At 39.1% G+C, this 11,624-nt stretch overlaps 1 protein-coding gene across 4 annotated transcripts in view; it reads left to right on the top strand.

The window, feature by feature from the left end:
* Positions 1 to 11,624, top strand: part of LOC108246689 (disks large-associated protein 1) — a 180,725-nt gene that overhangs the window by 115,900 nt on the left and 53,201 nt on the right. For all 4 annotated transcript variants that reach the window (XR_005234583.1, XR_005234582.1, XM_017434353.3 and 1 more), the window contains exons 8-10: positions 6,879 to 7,004; positions 7,195 to 7,356; positions 10,007 to 10,089. Coding sequence is in view for 2 of the 4 variants with exons in the window: in XM_017434353.3 (XP_017289842.1) it covers positions 6,879 to 7,004; positions 7,195 to 7,356; positions 10,007 to 10,089 (371 nt within the window). In the remaining 2 variants the exon portion in view is untranslated. The remainder of the gene's footprint in view (positions 1 to 6,878; positions 7,005 to 7,194; positions 7,357 to 10,006; positions 10,090 to 11,624) is intronic.

Raw genomic sequence — 11,624 nt, forward strand, 5'->3', positions numbered from 1 at the left:
CAAAGGACTCTCTAAGACAGAATAGTTCGGAATGAAATTCCTGCAGTAAGATGTAATACCCAGAAAAGACAACAGCTGTTTTTTCGTCACAGGCCTGGGTATGTTTTGAACTGCAGATACACGCTTAGGTGAAATAGAGCGTCCCTCTGTAGAAATGATTTGACTCAAAAAGGTTACTTTGTTTTGAACAAACTGAAGTTTAGAAAGACTGGCTTTGTGGCCTTCAGCATGAAGATATTTCAGCAGGCCTATTGTGTCTTTCTCACATTGCTCTTTAGTGGGACTACATAAAAGTATGTCATCCACGTACTGCTAGAGAGCAGAACCAGGACTCAGCTTCAGTGAATCCAAGCTGACTTTTAAAGCATCATTGTAAATAGTGGGGCTTTCAAAAAACCCCTGACACAACCGGGTGAAGGTCCACAGTTTCCCTTCAAATTCAAAAGCAAACCAAAATTGACTGTTTGGATGCACAGGAACAGAGAAGAATGCATTCGAAAGATCAACAACTAAAAAAAACTTTGCATCTGAAGGGATCTGAGACATAATAGTGCACGGATTTGGCAATATGGCTGCACGTGGCATGACCGCTTTGTTTACCAACTTAAGATCTTGCACAAATCTCCACTCTTGTTTCTCACCAGGAATACAAGCTTTCTTCACAGGAAATATTGGCGAGCGAACTGGAGAATCATTACACGGAACAATAATGCCAGCTTTCTGCAGAGCATCAAAAACTGGTTTAATGGCTTTAAAAGCTTTAGGTTTGAGGGGATATTGTTTTTGACATGGTTGGTAATTAGATTTAGGGGTAATTACCACTGGTGCACATCCTCTAATTAGACCAACGTCATATTTGTTTTTTGCCCAAAAATCTGTAGGAATTTCAGATAATGCTTTAGGTAGTGAAGACAGATCTGTTTCTGACAAAAAGCATGCTTCAGAATTTGAATTTGTGGTTAGGATCAATTCCAGTTTTCTGACAATGTAATGTTTTTCTGAACACTGATTGTCACTCAGAAAACATCACACTTGGGTCAACTGGTGAAATAATCCAATCAGTTTCATTTTGACATGCATGTACAAATCCCACATCATTCCATTCTGTTGTGATTTTGCCAAAGGAATGTGAGAGTAACTTTGAGGAACACAGAAAAGCTTATTTTGCTCCTCTGTGAGAGTCACACACGCAGCTGCTAAGTTTGTGTTCCAGAACAGGTTAGATACTGACACGTTTTCAGACAAAGTGCAAAACCATTTTTCTTCATACTCAGAATCAGCTTCTGATGAAGCTTTTGAAAGACAGCTTAAGTCATCAGGATGTTTAAAATCTGACAAAGGAGAAACCAAGTTTTTTGTTTCTTCCACAAGTTGCAGGGAAGAATCTGATGTTTGAAGTTTCCATTCATAAACAAAACTCACAGCAGAGGAATCTAATGGCAAGGCTGTTTGAGTCAAGTTTTGTAGGCCAACTTTTACACCCTCCAGTGTTGAGACAAGATAATGCGTAATTTACACATCAGATCTTGTCCCATAAGATTATTGGGGCACATATATGACAGCAAAAAAGAATGTTTAAAAGAGACTCCTTCAGGAGTTTTACACACCATAGGTGTAGTCATTTTCTCTTTTACCACTTGTCCTGATGCAGAAACAGAATAGACATAGTTTCCACTAAGTTTTGGTGACATGAAATTCCTTTTTTTTATTATTGATGATGTTGCTCCTGAATCAACCATAAAAGAAACTTTTTTTTCTCCAAAATTGTTAACTCAAAGGTAGGGAAGGTTTTATATGCATCAGATGTGAACTGTGCATGAGTTTCTTGTTTCTGATCTATTTTCCCCTTTAACCCCTCTGTCTCGTCGTAGTCAGAGAGCAAATCTTCATTGCAAGAAACAGAAGTAATAGAACAATCATTCACACTACAACTGATGAGCTACTCATTGTTATCATTGTTTTCAGGAAGAGAATGATCAGGAGTGTTATTCAGTGTATGACATTCAGCAAGCGTGTCTTCATTGCATTTAGCTGTGGGAACATTTTCACTTAATAAACTCAAATCCACTTGTGCATGTGTGTGTGTGTGTGGTTTACATCACCCTTTGTTGATTGCACTGTCTGAGTTGGTTCACCCTCAGACGCCACACCTAGTCAGTCTGCCATGGCCCTGTTGTTTCGCGGACATTTATTTCTCCAGTGACCCTTTTCTCCACAAAGATAGCACACATCAGCATCCTTGTTTCGGACGTTGTAGCCTCTCCCTCGGCCACGGCATCCACGCCCTCGGCCTCTGTTCTGACTTCTTCCTCTTTTCGGTTAAGCATAATACATTGTAACAGCAACAAGATGTAGTTCTTTTTCTTTCTTCTCTTTTTCCTGCTTTCGTGTGAGATTCCACAAGTTGTTGTGCATGTCTGGCGTATCGTCTCCTGTCTTCCAAACGCGGTTGTTCAGCCCAACCCACGTAGGAGTGTTTCAGTTCCTCTGCAATGTCTGGAAGTAGCCCTTTAATAATAGCATCACAGGTAATGCTTTCCCAGGGCCCAGGAGGGATTTGGTTGTCAAAGTGGTCCGGTCTGTTATGTCCTCCATATGTTGTCACCACTTCCATCAATCGGTGAATAAAGTCATCAGTTCTCTCCTCTGGTTGTTGTTTGCATGTGTAGATGGAGGTCATGTTTATTCTGACAGGAAACACAGCTCGTATTGAATCTGTGAGCTGATTAACCATCATCTTGTAAGTGTCATTGTCATTGTCGTCCCAGTCTGTTTATTAATCGCTCTTCAGGTTTTGGCAAGAAGGCATGGATTTTTGCCAATTACGTGGGTTTAAGTTTTTTTGCTAATAGTCTTCTCAGCTCTGCTCCAGTAGGACGGAATTCACGACAGAATTCAGTCAGCTGATCAGCAAAAACAGTTCCACAGTGAGAAGGATCAGCCAGATTTTTCGCAGCGTCTTCAATATCTTGATTTGACCAAGCGCGGAAGACAATGTTTGGACCTTCCGGTCCCATCACTTCAACCATAGGTGCATTTAACTCAGGTGAAACATCAGGTTTTTTTGTTTGTCCCTTGTTTCTGTCTTTAGATCTGAGATCATGTTGACCAGGTCGGATACTGCTTTCCTTTTTTCCCTTTCATCCACGTATTAGGCTTGCCACTGGTTTCGGACGATTAGTTCTCTCCTCATCATCATCACTATAGTGTTCATCAACATCATCAGGCACGTTCATCTCTGCCTTCTCCTTTGCATGAGATGTCGGTGTCGCTGCAAATGCTGATGTTGATGCTTGAAGGGCTTCAGCCGTTTGAGGTTTGTGGAATGGAATGGTCAGCTTTTTCCTCCAGAGGTTGTGGAATGAGTTGCGCAGCCGCTGCTCCCTGAGTTGGAGAAGGTCTTACTTGTTGGGGCCATGAATTTGGGTAGGCGTCAAGGTCAGGATCCAAGACGGACAGCGCACTCAAGTCCGGGTACAACCGTTCAGAAATAGAGGAGTTGTTAGGACAATTATAAAGGTGGTGGTTCAATTTTTTCTGTTGTAATTACAGTTTTAGAAGCAGAAACATTTTCAGATTGCGTTGAAGAGATAAAAGCATTGTCCTGTCGCCCAGTAATAACACCAGATTTATCTTTACTCCCAGCCATTTCTTTAGCATGCTTCTTTCGCTCTCTGCTCTCACTCTCTCTCATCCAGCATTCCAAACATTCTGTTTTTCAAGCTGCAGCAAACCTTTTGTTTGTATGTGTTTTGCCTCTCTCAGTTTAATGTCTCTGATTTTTAATTCTCTTTCTATTCCTTTCAAAACATTTAGCTTCCATGTGCCGCCTGCAGGAAAAATGCCATTTTTTATCCATTCATTCACTCTATACACACTTTTTTCACCACATTTTGTTATCATAAAGTGAAAACTATTCGCCCTGTGGGGGAGATCCGACCTGGAAGCCACTTTGACTCATTTCTTCTGAAATTGGGTGGGATATCCGCTTTAGACTGCAAACGTCTTCACAGAATTCACAATTGTGACCGCTCTGCCTCTTGTCACTTTAAGAGCGGAGGAAAACCAAAACTGTAAGAAATCTACCTGCCTTATGCGCCGATAAGGTCTTCTCTAGGATTTCTCCTAGAACCAGTAGCTCCTCCAAAAACTCTATAAAGGCTTCTTCCTCAGCCTTTTGAAGCTGAACAAGAACCTCTATAAGTATATTATTTCTCTGTCAGACACCGTTATAGGTATCTACAAAAAAAACTAGAGAAACAAATCCTTTAATTTTACAAAGATTTACTTTTTTTCTTTACTTTTTCCCTTATTCTCCTTTGTCCTTCTTTGTAATATTAAAAACCTGGTCTCTGTTCCAAAAGGTGAAAAGTTTTCAGGATTCTCAGTATTTAAAATTTTCTCATTTAAAATTTAGAAAATGATTTATTAGCCTGAGTGAGCGTCTCACCAATAACAGTGTTTAGAGTTCGTTGATCCCAGCGCTGGAGAAAACCAAGGACGAACCAACAAGCCAGCCCTCTTCTCTCTTAAAGCCTAAGCGAGGTTTGAGGCTGGAGCCTTGCGTCCAGGTCGGTACCATACACTGCGCTCGCCGACGTCCTCGGATGTCCAGTCGAGGGATCCGGGTCACGGCATCAAACTGTTGTGGCAGCAAAAAAATGAATTTCCAGGCACTGTTAGATGAAATCACTCAAACAGGTTTATTTATATAATGTGAACAGAATATAGAGAGCATTAAAGACAATGAACAATCAATATCAGAGCTGATGATTTGTACGCGTTTCTTGTTTTGGCATACAGTAGATCCAGTGTTTTGTTGTCTCTGGTGTGGCAAGTGACATACTGGGTGAAGGTGGGGAGAGTGGAGGACAGTGTAACGTGATTAAAATCCCCTGAAATCAGGAGAAGGGCCTGTGGGTGCTGTGTTTGTAGTCTGCTAGTGATTGAATGAAGAGAATCACAGGCTGCAGCAGCGTTAGCGGGGGGGGCATACATAGCTATCACAATCACGTGAAAACTCCCTTGGGAGCTGGTACGGCCTCTTGCAAAAAAAAACCCTGTTTTTCTCTACCACATCCAGAATATATAAAAAAAACGACAGTTTAACCAAATTAGTGCCCATTAAAAAGAAGCTGTCAGCAAATGCTCCAGCCTTGTTTGCCTTGTTCATATAATTATTAGCTCAAGCTATTAAAGAGAATGCAGAAACAAGTATAATAAGGATTAAGGAGACTATATTAATTTTTGCAAACTAGAGATGTGCGATACTGTATACTTTGGTATTGATCCAATACCAAGTAAATACAGGGCCAGTATCACCGATACTGATACAGATACTTTTTATTATTTAATTATTTATTATTTATCATCAAACTTCTAACCTTTAGTTGTTTTTGTGGTCTTTCTTTTGAAATATTTTGTTAAAACCTGGACAAAATCTGGACAAAGTTTGTAGGGGTCTACAAAATACTTTAATAGACTATTAACATGATAAACAGAAACAATAGAAAAACAAAGCTAATTTGTTTACATTTTTTCCTAAATAAACAAAGTGCAAAACACTACGAGCAAATCAAACTAAAAATGTTCTTTGGAGGTAGAGTTAAGAAACCACAATGCAAAAACAAAATAAACTTTCTTCCCTTTAGTGCACTTTAACGATTTTTCTTTTGAAAGGTTAGTGGGCGGGGGTTGCTGAAGCTGCCTGGCTCCACTGAATATTGTGATGGTTCGAGGCTAGACAAGACATGTTGGGGAGGGGTTGAAAAGAGAGAGAGCGAAAGGGCCGGTCCCAATACTTGCACTTCTACCCTCATTCCACCCTTGTGTTCTTCAAATGCACGTTCATGCCAAAAGGGTTGAGTACATAGTGTGTTCCAACTCGCCAGAGTGGTTTTTAACCCTGCCCCCTTTGTGTACTACATCCACCCTCTGGCTAAGCCCGCATCCAGGTGGACTTCTGAAGTGTTTACCCACAATTCATCGCTGCATGTGCACGTTTTGATTTTTTTTTTTTTAATTATCTTTATTGATAATAATGATAATAATGACAATTAAATGGTGGAAATATGGCAGTGGTGACAGAGCAAATGTAAAGTATTGAAATAATTCTTATTTCACTCTGCTGTACAGGTGTGAATACTATCAAACTTTGCTCCGTATTAAACAAGTCATAACAAAACACATTTGAACAGCTAAATATCTCCTGCAATGACTTTGGAAAGCAAAAATACCTATACTGTACTTTTAAAATCGTACTGGCACCTTCTTAAAATGCCAAAACAGCGACTGGTCCCACCATGTTGCATGTCGCAATTACGACGCAGAGGCACAAGTCAGTGACATAACCCGTACCGTCTCAATTCTTCAATTTTTGCATGCTTTTAACCTGCACACACAAACCCTTCTGTGCACTTCAATTGAGTACACGCTTCATAGAGGGGCGTAGGGTGTAGTGCAAGTATTGGGATCGGACCAAAGTCAACTGGACCTGGCTGGCTGTCACCTCTTTTAATAAAACTGCAGCGGTGCAGATGGTTTTCATTGCTTCTGATCTGGGTATACAATTTAAAAAGTGAAGTGACATCAATAAGACAAAGATTTCTCCTGGAGCCAGCTTCAAATCTTGAACTTTGTTTGCAAAAGCAATAGTGTTTTATGTGATGTTATGCTTCTGCATTTTTGCAAAAAATGTCCTTTCTCTGTTTAGTTTGTTTTGCTATAGCTGTGGTTATGAAATGTTTCAGGCTACATAGATTATAGAAGGCTTCCGTTGTTTTCAATGTTTTCTTCTATCACGTAAATGTCATAAATGATACTGAGTGATATTGTCAAAGTGATATTTCTTCTTCACCTGTTTTTCTCCAACAAATCAGGATGCTTACATGGAAGAGGAAGGACCGAGAGGTGATATGACGATCCAGTCAGGGTTAAGTAACTCAACAGAAAGCATTGACAGCATGAAGGCTCTCACAGCTGCCATTGAAGCTGCTAATGCTCAGGTTTGTGCTTTCACATTTTAGTATTGATTGCAAAACGTACAGTTAGTGTAAAATTAAAATATTGTGTTGTGACAGTCAGAACATTCTGATCTAGACATCAAATGTATTTGTTTTTTCCAAAATGTTTGACGTTCTACTGAATAATTCAGTTTCACTGTACTTAACTTGTGGTCTCATTATTTCTGTGAAGGTCCATGGACCAGCCAGTCAGCATGTCAGTAACAGCACCATGACAATTAGCACTCCCAACCCATCAGTCCTGAGCAGGGGACAAGTTGTTGTTGAAGATCACTGGGACAATTACAAGAAAGAAGCATTCAGGAAGGGCAAATGTCTTTCCATAGGAATCCAGGTACTGGAAGAAATCCTCTAAGTTACAATCTACATGGGATCTTTATTAACCACCACCGAAGTCCAAAACATTTACACTTGTCTATGTGTGTTCTTCTTTGGCTATCTGTTTGCAAAATATTACGTGAACAGTTGAACAGGTTATAATGAAACAATCAAAAGTAATCATTCCACACACATCTACAACACAAACCTTCAGATTCAATCCTATTCAAGCTGGCCCCCACAGTTGATCAAATTTGGCCAACTTATAAATGGTTATAACTCAGTCAATTTTACAGATAATGAGCTAAAACCCAGTGAGATAGTAGCCGAGAGTCACCCCCAAATTATACTTTGAGTGCTAAGAGCTCACACAAGATCTGTTTTTAAAACATTGCTATTAATAAATCAATCAAGTTTATTTGTATCACACATTTCAGCACAAGGCAGTTCAAAGTGTTTTCATCATAAAAACACAACATTAAAAAGTCATAAAAACAACATACAAAAACAACAACATACAGTCACCAAATGAGATTCCAGTACACATCTATTTATTATGATTCAAAAGCAACTCTAAACAGGTGGGTTTTTAGCCTTGATTTAAAGGAACTCAGTGTTTCAGCTGTTTTGGAGTTTTCTGGAAGTAGACCAGAACCAGAAGACCTTTGTGGTCTGGAAGGTTGATACAACAACAGCAGATCTTTAATGTATTGTGATGCTAACCCATTTAGTGATTTATAAACTAACAGAAATATTTTAGTCGGTTCTCTGAGCTACAGGGAGCCAGTGTAATGATTTTAGAACTGGGGTGATGTGCTCCAACTTCCTGGATTTATTGAGAAACTACTGAAGTTAACCCAGTTTGTCTGTATGTCAGGAAGGGCGTAGAGAGTGGTGAACCTAATGCACAGACTCATCTTTGATTTAAGAAATAAAAATGTATTTTTAACTAAAAGAACAAAAACAAAAAGCTGACGGGGCAGAAAAACTAACCATAATAAAAATCGTAAGTGAAATACAGGCGAGACGAGGAGAACAAAACAGCAGGAGACAATGGACCAACAAGGAAGGTGGGGGGGTGACCAGGTTTTGAAGCAGAGGTGATCAGGGGAAGTGAGCACAGGTGAGTGATTTCAAAACTTGGGACAGGTGTAGATGGGTGCGGCAGGCAAACGAGTGATAAACTGAGGAGAAGTGAATGATGACTGGAGAACAAAAACACAAGGAGCAAAAACAGAACTAAGACCAAACTAAACATAAAGACGACAAAGTAGAAGAAACAAAAAACCCAAACTGAAACATAAAAACATAACCCTTGAAAACAGAAAACAAAGCACCAAGAACCAAAGCCAAAAAATAAACACGAAACTGTTAAAATCCACGACACTGTAAGCAAAAAATCTCATGAAACATTGAATGAATTTTAAAGAAACTCTCAGAAAGTAATCCAAAGTCAAAGTGCCTTTATTAATCTCTCTTGGGAGAAATTTACTTTGGATAAAATAGTCTTTTACACACACACACACACAAAAAAAAAACTTTCTACATAAAATTCACATAAAATAAATTTTAAAAGAGAGCACAATCTACCATACTCAAACATACAGTTACTTAAGTAATTTCCTGTCTGTGTTTGTCCTCATTGGTGAGCTTTACTAAAAGAGGTATGAATGACTTTTTGTACTGGTTGTGTTTGCATAAAGGAACCTTATACCTTCTTCCTGAGTTCAGTAAAACATATTCTGAATTCAGAACCTGAGAGACATCAGACAAAACACTATCTGCCTGTCTGAGAACTGTTCACTCAAAGAGATCTTGGAAAATTAGAGGTGCAGCCGTACCTAAGAATTTACTTATAGTCCTTAACAGTATTAATATCTGAACCTTTGATTTTATAGTCAAATCACCTGATGTACATAATTAACTAATTAAGGTTTGGGGTCAACTCAATTCAAGATGGCCACCACAGCCAAAAAAAGGACATACAAAAATGACTATAACAAGCCAATTTTACAGATATTGAGCTAATCCTTGGTGTGCTAGTAGTTAGTCATCCTCATCACATATTCCAAGTGCTATACATTGGCTGATATAAGATTTTTGCTTAAAACTTTGGCATTAACTGTTGCTGTCAGCTCCGTTTGCCTGTTAGCAAAATATCTCATGAACCTTTGGATGTACATCTACTACTCCTTCCCCTTTGGAGCCAATCCAATTAAAGAGGACTGCTACGACAAACAGACATTAGCCAACACTCAACTCAGTCAAATTTAAATATATGCAACTAAAGTTAGATATGGTAGTCGCTGAGAGTTATTTACAACATATAGTGCAAACAAAAAAAATTAAAAAACACAATATTTCATTGGATTGTACATATTGGTTTTTTTTAAGGTTTGACGAAATCAGTCACATCTTTGATTACAACTTTGGCATGACAAGTAGGTGATTATCATTTATCCAAGCAATCGTATGGCTTTAATTGATTTATTTATTCTTAAAGTTTAATAAAAACATTTGACAAATAATTAACTTAACACTCAGGATTTGCTGGTGTTTTTTTCTTTTCTTCTTAACTGAGTTTTAAATTTGTTAGAGATTTTTCTATTGAGCATTAAGAAAATGAAAGTCAAAAGTGTTTTTTTTTTTTTTTCCTGGCATTGTAGGTTGATGGTCCAGAGGAGGTTCCAGATCCAGAAGACCCATCCAAGTTTCAGTCTGTAGGGGTACAAGTGGAAGATGACAGAGGGTGAGACTGGCTCTTCTTTTTTTGGCAACTTCAGCTCGATGACTCCAAACAAGTATGCAAGAGATAAAAACAAAAGCAATCTACAGACCGTAGAACAACAAAGTCTGTGTGGGTACAGGATACTGAACCATTATTCAAAACTTCTTGATATGGATTTGACATATTTTGTGATTTTTACAGAATAAAATTCCCACCTCTAAACTAAGATTTCCCTGCAAAAAATATGCAGGATCATTTAGGGATTAGAAAGTTTCATATAAAAATTAATTGACTCTTATAATAGCAGTACCTATAGGTACATGTGTATTTTATTTAGGGTAACCAACTTTTGGATGCAGCTCAGTTTAAAATTCGGCCTCTGGTGGGTGTGTGGGTGTGTGTATGCGTGTGTATGAGTGTGTTGTACAAAGTAGTGTGTTGGAATATTAAAATTACAGTGCCAGAATATGTCAGACAAGAGAGAGAGAAATAACAAACAGGAAAATGAAAGCCTAGCATTTCTTGAAGGAATGCATATCACGCGCTACCTTTCATACCAGAGTTTAGATTAGTGGTGTCCAATCCTGATCCTTGAGGGTAGGTAGGTAGGTAGGTAGGTAGGTAGGTAGGTACATTTATTTATATAGCACTTTTCAGCACAAGGCGACTCAAAGTGCTTTACAACATAAGAACAAAATTACAGACAGGTACAAGATACAATGATAACTGATTGTCTAAATAAGCTAAGCTAAACTATACAGATCTAAGCATGACTAAATGTACAGAACTAAACTAAGCTAAAACTAAAACTAACGGTACCAAACTATCCAAAAGTATCCCAGGCCCGCTATACAGCCGAAGTACAACCAGACATATCTAAGCATGAGCTAAGACAGTCAAAAATAGTAGCTGAACTAAACAGATCTAAGCATGACTAAATGTACAGAACTAAACTAAGTGTACAGGAAGATAAAGCTAAACTAAACGGTATCGAATTTCTAAATGGTACCAGTGGCCCACTAAAACAGCTGATGTAGTAATTACTAAGATAGAGAAAGAGGGAAGGAGGAGGGGGGAGTGAGAGAGATGACCAAAACAGCGGAAAGTGTGCGTATATGTGTGTATTTGTGTGTAGAGGCAGTGAGAAGACGGGTGTGTGTGTGTGTGTGTTTGCAGATAGGTCCATGAATCACGTCACAGAGGCCATTATCTTTGATAATGATGGAATAATATCAGCGAGCTCTGGACGGACACAGAGATGTAGGCAGAGGGGGACGTCTTGTTTACATAGTTCCAGGAGAAATTTGAAGATAGCTGACCAAGGTCAGCCTAGGGGAGGCGAATTCACAAACAAACAGTAGTTGTTTTGGTTCAGGCAGACTGTTTTTGTCTGCCTTGAAAGTCTTGCTGATACTTCTCAATGGCGAATCCATTCATCCATTCTCTTCCGCTTATCCGGGGTCGGGTCGCAGGGGTAGCAGCCTAAGCAAGGAGACCCAGACTTCCCTCTCCCCAGCCACTTGGGCCAGCTCCTCCGGGGGAATCCCAAGGCGTTC

The sequence above is a fragment of the Kryptolebias marmoratus genome, linkage group LG20 (assembly GCF_001649575.2).
Source record: "Kryptolebias marmoratus isolate JLee-2015 linkage group LG20, ASM164957v2, whole genome shotgun sequence".
NCBI lineage: Eukaryota > Metazoa > Chordata > Actinopteri > Cyprinodontiformes > Rivulidae > Kryptolebias > Kryptolebias marmoratus.